Source organism: Rosa rugosa, chromosome 6, assembly GCF_958449725.1.
Source record: "Rosa rugosa chromosome 6, drRosRugo1.1, whole genome shotgun sequence".
NCBI lineage: Eukaryota > Viridiplantae > Streptophyta > Magnoliopsida > Rosales > Rosaceae > Rosa > Rosa rugosa.
The window spans coordinates 3,605,273-3,620,462 of NC_084825.1; the positions used below are offsets into that span (position 1 = coordinate 3,605,273).

Consider the following 15,190-nt stretch of genomic DNA (forward strand, 5'->3'; position numbering starts at 1 on the left):
AGAGCCTGAGCTAGCATCAGATTTTCTGGAACACATAGGTGCCAAGTTTAAAGAAAGTGAAAAAGCAGAAGCAGCTAGGCTGACTAAAGAGTTTCATGATTTGAAGTACATGGGTTCAGGGGGAGTTAGAGAGCATATTATGAAGATGATCAATATAAATGGCAGACTCAGGGAGCTCTTGATGGGGGTTAGGGATGAGCAGGTAGTGCATTATGCACTACATTCCTTACCTAACAGTTTTAGTCATCTTAGGACCAGTTACAAATCTCAAAAGGGAAACTGGACTCTAGATGAACTTATATCCATCTGTGTGGATGAGGAATTAATCTAGGATCAAGGAAGAAAAGGAACCTGCTATAACCATTAACCTCATTGAGAAGCCTAAAAGGAAAAAGCCCCAGAATAAGTTCAAGCCTATCAAAGCCATAACTAAGAGTTCAACAGCTGCAGTGGCCAAGGAAAACAGGCCATTCAGGTTCAAGTGCTACTTTTGCAAAAGAGTAGGACACATGAAAAAGGACTGCACTGGCTATAAGAACTGGTTAGCCAAAAAGGGTAAGATTTTTTCTAATACAGTTTTTTCCTTAGAAATTAATCTTATAAATGTTGAACCACAGTCTTGGTGGATAGATTCAGGCTCACCTATTCATATTACTAATTCTTTGCAGGGATTCATAAGGAGGAGAATCCCAAAAAGTGATGAAGTGAACCTGTGTGTAGGCAATGGCATGAGAGTGGCAGTCAAGGCTATTGGAACCTTAAAGCTCGATTTAGGATTAGGAAAATTATTAGTTCTGGACAATGTTTTTTATGTACCTTCCATGAGAAGGAATTTGGTTTCAGTTTCTCTTTTAGTAAAATCTGGTTGTAGACTTGTTATGGATAGTAATGGAATTCTTATTTCTAAAAATTCTGTTCAAATTGGTTCTGGTGTTATTATGAATGATTATTTACAGTTAAATTGTTCAATGGCTCAACAAGAAATTTTACTTGTTGAAAATAACACCAACAGTACTAGCACTTTTAACAGTACTAGCACTTTAACAGGTGTTAAAAGAACCAAACTAAATGAAAAGTCTGCATTTTTATGGCATAGAAGACTCGGCCATGTTTCAAAAGAGAGACTGAAAATTTTGGTGAAAAACAACATCCTAAATGAACTTGATTTTTCTGATCTAACAGACTGTGTTGAATGCTTTAAGGGAAAAATAACTAATACTAGAAAGAAGACTGCATATAGAAGCCAAAATTTATTAGAACTCATACACACTGATATATGTGGACCATTTAGGCATCAAACTATCTGTGGGAATGTGTATTTTATCACATTCATTGATGACTTTTCTAGATACAATTATATTTATCTACTTTCAGAAAAGGCACAAGCATTGAAAGCCTTTCAAATCTTTAAGTCTGAAGTAGAAAATCAACTAGAAAAGAAAATCAAAACAGTAAGATCAGATAGAGGAGGTGAGTTCTATGACAAGTACACTGAATCCGGCCAACAAAAGGGTCCATTTGCCTTGTTTTTACAAGATAATGGAATTAAAGATCAATATACAACACCCTATAACCCACAACATAATGGTGTTGCAGAGAGAAAGAATAGGACTCTTTTGAACATGGTTAGATGTATGATGTGTACAACAGGTTTGCCAAAATTTTTGTGGGGTGAGGCTTTAAAAACTGCAAATTATATTTGCAACAGGACCCCTAGTAAGGCTATAGAAAAGATTGCTTTTGAGCTTATGTGTGGCAGGAAACCTAGTCTTCATCACTGCCATGTTTGGGGATGCCATGCAGAAGCTAGGATTTATAATCCAAGCTTGAATAAACTTGATCCTAAGACAGTTAGTTGCTATTTTATAGGTTATCCAGATAAATCTAAAGGCTATAAATTATATTCTGCTTATCATTCACCTAGAATTTTTGAAACACATCAAGTAAAGTTTCTAAGTGAAAAAGTTCACAATACAAACCTTGAGGATTTATCCTCAGATTTTGAGGAAATTGTGTCGGATGAGAATATCAGTGTAGTATTGCCTTTAGAACAAGATGTAACTGATCAAGTCACTGGTCGAGTACCTGACCAAGTAACTGATCAGGAGCTGTATCTGGTCCAGTAACTGATCAAGTAACTGGTCATGTAACTGATCAAGTACCTGTAACTGGTCATGTAACTGATCAAGTACCTGTAACTGGTCATGTAACTGACCAAGTAACTGGTCAAGTACCTGTCACTGGTCATGTAACTGACCAAGTAACTGGTCAAGTACCTGTCACTGGTCAAGTAACCGACCAAGTAACTGATCACGTACCTGTTGCTCAACCTAATCCTGAACATCCTCAGCCTAGAAGATCACAGAGAGCAAGAAAACCAACTTATGGGGGGGAAGAGAGTGACTACATTGTTTATCTGCAAGAAGCAGAAATTGAAATGGACTGTGCAGAGGACAATGATCCAACTACTTTTAACCAGGCCATTGAAAGTAATGAATCTCACCAATGGCAGCTAGCAATGGAAGCAGAAATTGATTCCATGAGCCAAAATGCAGTTTGGGAATTAGTTGAACCTGACCCTAATCAGAAACCTATAGGTTGTAAATGGGTTTTCAAAACCAAAAGAGATGCAAATGGCAATGTAGAGAGACATAAAGCAAGGTTAGTTGCCAAGGGTTTTACACAGAAGGAGGGCATTGATTTTACTGAGACTTTTTCTCCAGTTTCTACAAAAGACTCGTTTAGGATAATCATGGCTTTAGTTGCTCATTTTGATATGGAGCTGCACCAGATGGATGTTAAGACAGCTTTCTTGAATGGTGAACTAGATGAAGTAATTTATATGAGGCAGCCAGAAGGGTTTGTACAAGCTGGAAGTGAAAACTTAGTATGCAGGTTAAGAAAATCAATTTATGGCCTAAAACAAGCTTCTAGACAGTGGTACAAGAAATTTGATTCTGTGATTTCTACTTTTGGATTTACAGAAAATCTTGTTGATGAGTGTGTTTACTTGAAGACAGTTGGGAACAATTTTATTTTCCTAGTTCTCTATATGGATGATATACTTTTGGCTAGCAGTAACATTAAACTGCTTAAAGACACTAAGAGCTTTCTGTCAAATAATTTTGACATGAAAGACTTAGGAGAAGCATCCTATGTACTAGGCATTGAGATTAAAAGAGATAGAGCACAGAGACTACTTGGTTTGTCTCAACAGAATTATGTTACCAAAATTCTAATGAGATTTGGTATGGAGAAGTGTGCAGCTAGAGAAGTCCCCATGTCCAAAGGAGATAAACTAACCAAGAAGCAAAGTTCCAAAAGTGATGTTGAGAAAGAAAATATGGAGTCAAAGCCTTATGCTAGACTTGTAGGAAGTCTCATGTATGCACAAGTCTGCACTAGGCCAGACTTGTCTTTTGCAGTAGGGATTTTATCAAGATTTCAATCTAATCCAGGCCATGAACATTGGGTAGCTGGGAAGAAAGTGTTGAGGTACCTGCAGAAAACCAAGAATTACATGCTAGTTTATAGGCAAGTGGAGGATCTGAAACTCGTTGGATTTTCAGATTCTGATTTCACAGGGAACTATCCAGACTCCAAGAAGTCAACTTGTGATTTCTACTTTTGGATTTATAGAAAATCTTGTTGATGAGTGTGTTTACTTGAAGACAGTTGGGAACAATTTTATTTTCCTAGTTCTCTATATGGATGATATACTTTTGGCTAGCAGTAACATTAAACTGCTTAAAGACACTAAGAGCTTTCTGTCAAATAATTTTGACATGAAAGACTTAGGAGAAGCATCCTATGTACTAGGCATTGAGATTAAAAGAGATAGAGCACAGAGACTACTTGGTTTGTCTCAACAGAATTATGTTACCAAAATTCTAATGAGATTTGGTATGGAGAAGTGTGCAGCTAGAGAAGTCCCCATGTCCAAAGGAGATAAACTAACCAAGAAGCAAAGTTCCAAAAGTGATGTTGAGAAAGAAAATATGGAGTCAAAGCCTTATGCTAGACTTGTAGGAAGTCTCATGTATGCACAAGTCTGCACTAGGCCAGACTTGTCTTTTGCAGTAGGGATTTTATCAAGATTTCAATCTAATCCAGGCCATGAACATTGGGTAGCTGGGAAGAAAGTGTTGAGGTACCTGCAGAAAACCAAGAATTACATGCTAGTTTATAGGCAAGTGGAGGATCTGAAACTCGTTGGATTTTCAGATTCTGATTTCGCAGGGAACTATCCAGACTCCAAGAAGTCAACTTGTGGATATGTGTACATGCTAGCAGGAGGTGCAGTTGCTTGGAAAACCATGAAGCAAACTCTAGTTTCAACCTCCACCATGCAAGCTGAATTTATTGCAGTATATGAGACTGTGTGTGAAGGACTTTGGATCAGGAATTTCTTGATGCAGACCAAAGTGTTAAGTCACATTGTGGTAGGCACACTTGTGATTTATTGTGATAATGAAGCAGCTGTTTTCTTTAGCAAGAACAGTAAAAGATCAAATAATTCTAAACACATTGATTTAAAGTATTACAGTGTTAGAGAAAGGGTTAAGCATGATGAGATAGCTGTTTTGAGCATTGACACGAATTCACAGCTAGCAGACCCCTTCACCAAGGCATTGTCAGTAGCAGCATTCCAGAAGCATACAGCCAGCATTGGAGTTTTAGCTAATCTAAATGCTTAGGTTCAGTAGAGAGTTAATCCAGTTGGAGCAATTTAAATTTATAAGGTTTTTGAGTTCTTGTGTTTTAGTTGTGATCTTTTGTTTTTGTTTATCACAACTTGTTTGTAATGACAGATTTTATTATTAATAAATTTTGAGGTATTTTCAGATTTTGGTTATTGCTGCAGTTTTTGTTGAATTTTCTGAAAATTATTGATTTTGTGTTTAAAGTTATACTTGCTATCAGATGGCTTAAATCATGTGAAGCATGATGTTAAGGTTCAAGCAATATTTTTAAGCCATCAGTGTTCAGTGAATTTGCTTGAGTTTCTGGTTTTAGAAACATAAAGTAGGACCTAATATATGTTTACTTGTTGATATATTGTATCACTTCTGGTTGAACATATGTGGATTGCAGAAGCTTGTGTTAGTGGTTTTGAAACTCTGCATTTTTGTTAAAATGTATACTGTTTCTTGCTCTACATAAGTAACTGTGATCTGACCATGTTGGAATGGATTTTCGATTTGAGTTTGTCATCTGGCGCGCACTTCAGTAAGTTAAGTAGGTTTTGATGTTCTCTGGTGCAAATCATCGAGCATGATATGTGTGAGTCCAAGGGGGAGATTGTAAGATCAAATATGGACATAACACATATCATCATAAAGTAATTGATGATTAGCTTAATATCAATCCTAGTTTAACATGGATACAAACTATAAATCAATACTAGTATCTTAATGAAGCAGTGTATCAATTCATTAAGAATAGTAATCCATTGCTTAGTCTACAAGAAAGGCTACAAGATGTGATACATTAAGAATCTAACTAGGAAACCTAATCCGATGAGGAATGCTTTAATGGGAAGCTTCTTGAGGTTTAAGTTTCATATATATACAGATGAATTGGTCCCTGATTACTACCACGACTATTGCATAAGTTCTGTCCATTGAGAAGCAAGTTGGTAAGTAACAGAAGACCATATTCAGTGATCGAGTTAATTAAGCTATTGCATAAGATGGAATCCATGACAGTAATTGCAGAAGGTAAGCCTTGATCCTTTTATGATTATTGTCAAGCTTGTATGCATATGATTGTGAGCATGTAAATGGTTTTACAGGTGATCCTGTCCTAATAGCGTGTAATCTCTTCACCTCCACCGATATCCTAATTGCTGAAGGATTAGCCTTAAGTGCCGGTCTTCATGCTGCAGTTATCTATGGTTTCTCTCCCTTTCAAGTTGAAGGAGATTCTAAAACCTTGATTGATGCCATCACTGGTACAACAAAACTTCCTTGGAGACTTAAAACGTTAGTCCATGACATCCACCACCTTTTTAAGTTTATTTTACCAGCGACGGAAATCAAGCATGTCAGATTTGAGGCTGATTTCCTTACAGATGCTCTGGCTAAAACCGGACATGCTACTGCAGCTCAAGCATGGTCTAACTCCTTACCACTATCTGCTTCTCAAGCCCTTTTGTTTGATTCTCTAAATTTTGATTGTAAAAGAGGGTTTGTTTTATAATTTTATTCTCTACTTCAAAAAAAAAAAGAAAAAAAAAAAAAAAAAAAAACCAAAGCAGAACCTTTACTCACTGCATTTAGGTATTTACATTTTCATTCTTCAAATTGTGAATGCGATTGTTAGCGTTCCTAGAAGTCGCTGATACTTACATTAACTCGAGTTGAAATTTTATCTAGAATTTGAGAATTCCTCCATGCTCAAGTTCTTTGTTTTGCTTAAATTCCAAGAAAGATCGCTTCCCCTTTTGTCCTTAAGTTATAAATATATGTGCGTATCATTAGAGTGTGTTACGACAATTCTTATATTCCTTTTTGTTTAGATATTTCTCTTTCTCAATGTGGTTAAAACTGCCAATTAAGTTGAAATCCATATGTACATGTTCATTAGCATAAATCTTAAAAAACAAAACATAAACATCAAATACCTCTTGGGGAGGAATTAACCAAACAGTTCTACAATGATTCATGTATGCATACATATCATATGGGTATTACAAATATGTGCATGATTCAGATACCTATAATTTGGGTATCATCCTATCATTTTAGATATGCATACTTACCATATGCGTATTACAAATATGTACATGATTCATATGCCTATAATTTAGGTGTCTTCCTATATATATATATATATCATTTGGGTATTACAAATATGCGAATTAATATACAAAACGCATACCACAAATACCTCAGGACGAGGAAGTAACCAGACAGCTCTTCAATCTTACCTCTCTGATTAAAGAGATGCACAACTGAACAAATGCAAGACAGCTCTTCAATCTTACCTCTCTAATTAAAGAGATGCACAACTGAACATATGCAACTCACCAAACGTCTGATTGTGCTATTCATTTATATCAGCAAATAACCAATTTAAATATTGATGACGATATTGAAACCTCCAATCTAGGTATTAATTGAACGTTTAGGACTTGGGCATCTTTACTAATTTTTAACTAAAACATGTTTATCCTATTTAATAGGTTTGGGTGTATATTAAAAGAAACTTATGAGTGGGGTTTTTTTTTATGACAAAAAAGAAAACGAACAAGAACTAAAAAACAAAACCTCTACAAACACATCCTCCCAGCTGATCCAACTGGAACGCTGGGGACACCGAAAGGGGTAAACAAAAAGAACCAGACAGAAGGATTATTAGAAGTATGAGCTACCAAAGCTAACCGATCTGCTACAAAATTAGCCTCACGATATATGTGTCGGAAAATAACCGACTGAAACTGAAGAGACAGAGACTTAATGTCATAAATCAGAGTCCGAATCCTCCAGGGAATCTGGCATCTGCCTTGAATACAGTCAATTAGGAACTTGGAATCCCCTTCCACTATTACAGTAGGATGCTAGTGTAGGAGAGCAGTGTGCAAATCATCCCGTAAGGCCGTAGCCTCCGCCACAAGGACATTAGTATTTCCTATCTGTTTATTAGCTGCAAACAAAGGATTACCATCTTTATTGCGAATAACAAATCCAATAGTAGCCAAACCATTACGTACAGAACCATCAAAATTCAGTTTAACTTGATCAACATTAGGAGGTTGCCATTTGATATAAAAAGATTTTGAAACCTTTGGAATAAAGATTTTAGGATTAGCCTGAAGGTAGCTAGAACTTGGCAAAAAAGCTTGAAACACACAAAAAGCAGGAGAAACTTGAAGATGCTTAAATATTAGTTTATTTCTACAGTTCCAAATAGCCCAAGCAGTATAAAAAATTGAAGCAAGAGACTCAACAGAAGATGGTTTGCAGCTAATGAATAATGAAATTTCCCAAATGCAATAAAATAAAAATTACGCGGTATATAACTTTGCACGCGGCAAATGCGCCAAGGACAAATTTGCACTCGCCAATCAGAAGCCAGGTTTATGTGGGTCATTTTCCCTATTCCCCCATAGGCCCAAATTTCCACCCGCGCTTCTTCCGCGCGTGAAGTCCACTGACGCTCCCAAATCCGTTTATTTACCCGCCTTCCAATGGCACAGAAAAGTCACCAGCTATACTCCCTCCAACCAAAAAATCTCCCCCATCTTTCTAAAACCCTCTCCTTCTCTCTCTCCCCCCTTCTCCCTGTCAACAATGGCTCTCTTCACTTCCATCTCTGCCTCCCCCTTCTCCGTCGCGTCGCCGATCGGCCGCTGCCCTTTAAACACCTTCAAGCGCTTCACTCACCCCATCATTGCTTCTTCTCTCAGCTCCCCATCTTCCCCGGAATCAAAAAAATCATCAGCTCCAAGTCAAACAGTTGTTTCCTCCACCGACACCTCGGCAAATGCTTTTCCCGCCTCCTCCAGACCGCCCGAGCCGAGCTTCAACTACGCCCTTGCCAACGGCAGCCTGTTTGCTCGGTTTGCCAAGTCTGCTGAGTCTTCCATTGAAAGAGTACATGAATTTAACCATTTCACTATGCTTGCTTCGTTATGTGTTGGGAATGGTTTGCAGTTTGTTACTTGTATTCAGTTATTTGTAGTGGATGTCTTGGGATTAGTCATTTAAGTTTGGGAACTATATGCGGATTATCTGTTTGATAGATAAGACTGCTGCTGAGAATTAAGAAGAATAAGAAATAGTGATTGGGAAGCAACTCAACATATAGGATTTCATTGAGAAACCTCAGCGGGGTCGATTCAATTCCTCTGTAGACATCACCGGATCAAAGTACTTCAGATTCCCCTGATTTCAGAAAGCTGTTTAGGTCTCACAAAAGTGACTAAGATTTATTATGCAATGAAAGAAGACATGAAACTTTGAAATACATTAAATAAAGATTTAGAGAAGATGCACGTGATCTAACAGCTACTTTTTGCTTATTTTAGAGTCATGTAAAGAGCTATCTGAAAATGTTCTGTTTCAAACGGTTAAGAAGCAGATTCTGGATTCTTTTACCTTTTGGTTTTCCTGTTTTGTAGGTATCAATGTCAAATACAGTTAGGATTTTATTGCTTTGGGCTTAGATATTTGTTTCTTAACATATGACAATATGTTCTGATTTCTGAGCATTTCTTACATGTCTATTGTGGAGCAGACAATATTTGACTTCCGATTTTTGGCACTACTGGCTGTTGGAGGTTCATTGGCTGGTTCCCTATTGTGCTTTCTCAATGTAATTTCTCTTTTCCATATGTTCTCTATTCTTACTTGAGGAGAAAAAATAAATGCGTTGAGGTCTTCAACTCTGAACATATATATCAATGTAAGATATGATTACACTATCAACTATAGTTTCTGCTCTTGTTCATACTCATATTACATTCAACTTTGCAGGGTTGTGTTTATATTGTAGATGCCTATAGAGTTTATTGGGGTAGTTGTGTCAAAGGGCATCACACTGGTCAAATGGTTCTGCGACTAGTTGAAGCAATTGGTAGAGTTTTCTGAATTTTCTTTGTATATTGTATCTTTAATATGCTTCAAAGTCTTAGCCAATATCCACGTCTTGAAGCACTTAATATAGATTTATTATGTAATATACCAAATTGCCTGCTTCATTCGTTCTTGACGTGGTAAAACTCATTGTCTGCAACCTTTACCTCTTTGATGCAGATGTTTATCTTGCTGGGACTGTCATGTTAATATTTGGTATGGGATTGTATGGATTATTTATCAGTAATGTGCCTAATGATGTGCCTTCCAACGCTGACCGTGCTTTGAAGGGATCTTCTTTGTTTGGAATGTTTGCTTTGAAGGTAATCTTCACTCCCTTCCCTGCACGTATAATTGGCATTTGTTTCTCAGAACTTCACAGATATTAACAGATGCTAACAGAATATAATATCCTCCATTGACATTGCTATCCTGCTACCTCTAAATGGAGAACTTCTTATTGAAATACTTGCAATGAGAACTCTTAAAAGTTGTCTAGTAGCATCTAATTTCTAGACTATAATATCAAGTACACTCTTTGTCATAGGAAGAGGCACAAAGACAATTATTATGATTAGATGTCATGTAGGATATGGACTTAAAATCAATGAATATGTTTCCATGACACTTGCATGGTATTTACAACCTACATTTACATCCTTCCTGGCATTATTTTCTGGTTTTCTTTCGCCGACAGAATGAAGTCCTTAGTTATTTAAAGTGGATATCATTTTTCCTGCCCTTCATTCCTCTCTGAATTTCCACTTTTGGCGTTTAGCATTGCTTTTTACAACATTACCAAGATAACTGGATGATTGTTTGGCTCTGTAGGAGAGGCCTAAATGGATGAAAATTAGCTCACTTGATGAATTGAAGACGAAAGTGGGGCATGTTATTGTCATGATTCTTCTGGTAAAGATGTTTGAGAGGAGCAAGATGGTGCAGATAACCACTGGTTTGGATCTACTGAGCTATTCTGTCTGTATTTTTCTATCTTCTGCTTCCTTGTACATCCTTCATAATCTACACAAGGAAGGATAATGTTTTCAGACATCTATAGTATATAATGTAAATTTTTTCAGATATCTATAGTATTTAATGTAAATTTGGCTCACCTTCACGTTAATATATGCATCCCCCAAATTAATTTTGGAGTGTTCGTGAAGCATCTTGATAAGAATGGCTATAATGAAAATCAACCAAGAGCTGAGTAGGCAGAGTAGCTCCTTCTGTTTGGAAGTGCTTGAAGGGATAGCTGGGATTTGATGGATGGTGAAGGGTGAAATGAGAAACTACACATTGACATTACTGGAAGTGAAATGAGAAAAGGCAGTCCACCCTCCACGGTCATTTTGATACTTTACTAGAGTTTCATCACTGGTCTAGCTCTCCTATTATTCACCATGTTGAGCACCCATTACCTTTGATCAGCCTCAACTGGCCTCCGAGGTAGACCTTTTCAAGTTAATCGTCATGCGTCTCAGTCAAACTGTTTGCTTACAGCTTAGCTAACCATGTTGCACGGATGTCTTCTTCAACTTAATCACATTGTGAAGTTCAACTGTGGATTTACTTCAAGTTGTCTAAGGAATTGATCCATTTTAAGAAGATATTCCACTCAAGATACCCATTAAACACTCATTGACATATGACAATTGTATTTGATTTACAATTCAAGAAGCAATAGTATTGCTATCACTGAACCGAGTATATCTTCAATGGACTGGGACAACTGACAAACATTTCATGGAGGGGATCCAAAATTCAAAAGAAACCTACATGACAAAACCAGAACTCGTTCCCCTGTTTTAGTGAAAGAACAAGTTGGGAGGATTAAAGCAAGGATTCATTTTGACTTCGCAGATTATTGGCAAGTTTCCCGGCCTCATCTTAATGGAAGCCCCACCTATCATTGAACATAGGAATAGAACCTCTTAGTTTCTAGCAAAGTCCTGGATCACTGATGCAGTAAAGAAGTATACACCTTTTTTTTTTTTTTTTGGGGTTTTGACTATTTACATTTCTCTATCTTCTTATTCTGTTCATCAAATAATACAAAACTATACAATATACAATTTTAGATTGTCCAAAGTACTTGTCTGCTTTAATTTTGATAATGCAATGCCGTTGATCTGTCGAACCCTCTCCCTTGAAAGTTCTAACAATCTTCCTATCTCCTCAAAGGACTGAGGGGTCTCTCCATTTAGTCCAAAGTGTAATCTCAATACATTTGCTTCTCTATCACTCAACGTCTTTAGAAGCTTCTCCACCTCTTGCTTCATTAGCTGTTTTCTAAGCATCGTTTCTGGCATCATCTCATCCGGCCCTCTTAGGATATCCTGCAATGAAATATGAACTAATAAGTTCAGGATTGATTAATGGACCATAACTGATATTTGTTCACAATCCTATGTTTTTCTTATGAAGTTCTCACATTGAAGATTAGATAAGTTGGTGAATAACCTTACCAAATCAACTTATTATCAGTATATAAGTTTGAGTCTCTTAACTGTTCAAGCAAGTTAATTTATGTCCTGATCCTGAATGACTTTAATTCAGACCATGTTTTAGAGCTAAGGGCGTTTCACCGAGTTCTCAAGCTATCTATGGACTATGATTCAGTTATGCAAATGTTGAATCTGCAGGTATGCAGGTAATCTACTCCTAATTCTCAGAAGGAAGCTGAATATTGTGAGTTGCAATTAAAAACTCTCATGAAAACTTCAAATCACCTGTTGAAATCTTTGAAACCCAGGAAACCTGCTTAAATTATAACCATTTTTAGGAGAAGGTCTAACTGGACACCCATAATTTCTCAGTCCAACATCAGAGCATGAGATTCAAGAGCACTAGAATTCTTATGAGATTTGATTTGATATTGAATCAGTCATTTCAATGGAATTACTATACATTCAGTAAAGTAGAAATAAGATTCAAGAGAGGAACCTGGAGTGCCATGCAACCTTGATCAGTCACCACTCGATCCAATGAAAGAGGGAGTCTGCTCCTCTCACAAACAAGTCTTACAGTTGAGGCTTGAATATTTACCATTTCAGCAATTTCTTCGTGACTAGGCAGCCGGTGAAATCTTTGGTTGAAGGAATTTTTAGCTTTTGTGATTTTTGCCATCACTCCACAAATGTGTCCCTGCACAAACAAACTAACCATACTTCTGTATCAAGGCATTTTTACCAGCTTACCTCGCAAGAATGTATTAAAGATCACTTAATCATGCGATGTAACAAATAAAGAAAGAAATGGTAACCAGGTCAGCTACTCACTGGTAATCTGATTATTCTAGACTTCTTTTCTATGGCTCTGATGATAGCTTGTCTAATCCACCAATACACATATGTTGATAATTTAAATCCTCTCTCAGGATCAAACTTCTCTACCCCTCGAAGAAGTCCAATGCTCCCTTCCTGCTAAAACAGGTACTGATCAGTTTCATATAACACTTGGGAAAACATATTTAAGTATGAGTGGAAGCAGGTGTCGAAACCTGAATGAGGTCCTCCAAGCTTAATCCTTTCCCTTGATAACTGCTGGCAACAGAAACAACAAGTCCTCGATAGCTCTTGATGATCCTTTCTTGTGACTCTCTTCTGTTACGGATAACCTTATCTATACTTCTCATCTTCACCCTCATCACATTTGCCAGCTGTTTCGAAGTTGGCTCATGCTCTTGAGCTTCTGTGACTCTTGTTCTTTCAGATTCTAGTGTTGCTCCCTCCTGTGTCATTAAAATGTCAACTTCTTTTAACAAGGAAAAAAGTTATTCTTAAAGTGGAGCAGTAAAGGCCTTTCACTTAACACACAGAGTGCTAAAGTTAATTTTTTGGCAGTTAAAAATATTTCTAGCAACTGCATTAGACCAAAGTATGCAGATTAGAAGTAGAAACAAAAGAAAGTCAAGGTTTGTGTTAGCAAATTAGAAGAATAGTTTCCAAAAATTATCATACAAAAGCCATCAATTAAAACAACCTTGGTTGCATCATTTATAAGCAAAAAGAATTTGTTGAAAACCAAATGCTAGAGCATGATGTACTTGCTGAGGAAATAAGCTAGAGCATCATGAACACAATGAATTGTTGTAGTCATCTATGATTCAAATATTTAACTGTGCTATGAATCAACTGTAAGAAAGCACTAACAAGAACATGTTCTACAGTTGAGAAAATGCCAATGAGATGAACATTGCGTAAATTAGCAAGACGAGATGGAAGAAAGGCTGTACCTGTTGCAAAAGTCCAGTACTTTATGAATGCTATTGAATTTGGCAAATAGATGCATACTATATGCATTATGCAATCAAAAATTTGCAAGTCAAGGACTTGCAAATTCTGATAAACAGAGACATGTAAGTAAGTAGCTAGAAAAGTACTCTTCAACCAAATTTAGTTATGTAACTCAACGAATTTGGGTATACAAATAACAGTACAAACTGAGATTACACCAACAATAGTGAAACTATATATGGTAGTAATTGCATAATGCTAACATAGTCATGAAGCAGAATACCTTGAGACTCTGACAGCACTCTGCCTCCTCTCTTGGGCTCAGATAACCATATCTCACAACCCCAAATGAAACCCTCTCATCTTCAATCTCCCTCTTCCTCTCCTCATCATCAAAACACTCCAACCCTTTCCTCCTTCTCCTCCTCTTCTTCCTCCTCGCCATCAATCCACCACCACTCTCATTCCCACTCTCATTGCAACTCCAAACCTCACTAATCCCTTCCCTCACGGCCGCGGCATCTCTGGCCACCTCTGCCACAGCGTGTGCCAGCGCCACTGCCTCCGCGGCAGCTCCATTGACCAATGCATCGTTGGAGACTAAGTTGGCGCCAAATTTGGAGGAGGGAAAAGGCAAGTGGGTTTTGAGTGGTGAGATGTTTGAGAGTGAAAGTGTGGGGAGAGTTGGAGGTTGGTTTGGTGATGAACATATGCCAGTGGTGATGGCCATACAGCAGAGTAGAAGAGTGATGAGTGAACTGTGTCCCAAGGAAGTTGTGTTTTGGAGATATTTTGTGTTTGGTGCCATATCCATATGGGAGCGGGACAAAGGCTTCTGGAGGGAGAGGGGATAGAGGTGTTTGGAGCTCATTTTTGTATCTGTGGTTGTTATTCACTCATTGGTTCAATTTTATTCTTCCCAAATCCCAATACACAATTATTTTCTCATTGTATCTTTTGAGTTTGTTTGTTTGTCCAATTTATGACAAATCTGTTGGTATCTTAATATGAATGTCATCTTTTTTTTGTTCCATATATTTTAAAGTAACAAGGTAACATGTACATTATAAATGATGACTGAAAATTTGAATTAACTTTAGTCGGTCGAAATAGTTAAGGTGACAACTCAAAGATGCAATAAGCTAGCAAGTGGAGTAGCTTTTGGAATTAGCTCAAGTGGTGAGAGGGGATTGCAAATTGGATTATGATTAGGCTAGATCATGAGTTCTATTCCCCTCCAATGTAACAAACAAATGCAAGAAGTAGAGTCTACTCAAAAAACATTCTAGCAAGGTGGAGCGGATGGGGTATTGATGGAAAAATCCTAATCGAATGAGGGTTAATATGTAGATTGGCTCAAAAGCTGCGTAAATC

General features: G+C 37.2%; 2 protein-coding genes across 2 annotated transcripts; one reads left to right on the top strand and one right to left on the bottom strand.

The window, feature by feature from the left end:
• Positions 1–8,222: 8,222 nt before the first annotated feature.
• On the top strand, positions 8,223–10,704 carry LOC133716061 (uncharacterized). Its single transcript, XM_062142795.1, has 5 exons — positions 8,223–8,597; positions 9,241–9,318; positions 9,480–9,579; positions 9,759–9,901; positions 10,410–10,704. Exons 1-5 carry the CDS (start codon positions 8,295–8,297, stop codon positions 10,617–10,619), a joined length of 834 nt encoding a protein of 277 aa, XP_061998779.1. The 5' UTR covers positions 8,223–8,294; the 3' UTR covers positions 10,620–10,704.
• A 138-nt stretch (positions 10,705–10,842) lies between these two features.
• LOC133716060 (RNA polymerase sigma factor sigD, chloroplastic) lies at positions 10,843–14,684 on the bottom strand. Its single transcript, XM_062142794.1, has 5 exons — positions 14,100–14,684; positions 13,081–13,311; positions 12,860–13,000; positions 12,525–12,725; positions 10,843–11,917 (listed from the first exon to the last, which is right to left on the bottom strand). Exons 1-5 carry the CDS (start codon positions 14,628–14,630, stop codon positions 11,639–11,641), a joined length of 1,383 nt encoding a protein of 460 aa, XP_061998778.1. The 5' UTR covers positions 14,631–14,684; the 3' UTR covers positions 10,843–11,638.
• Between the last annotated feature and the right edge of the window lie 506 nt (positions 14,685–15,190).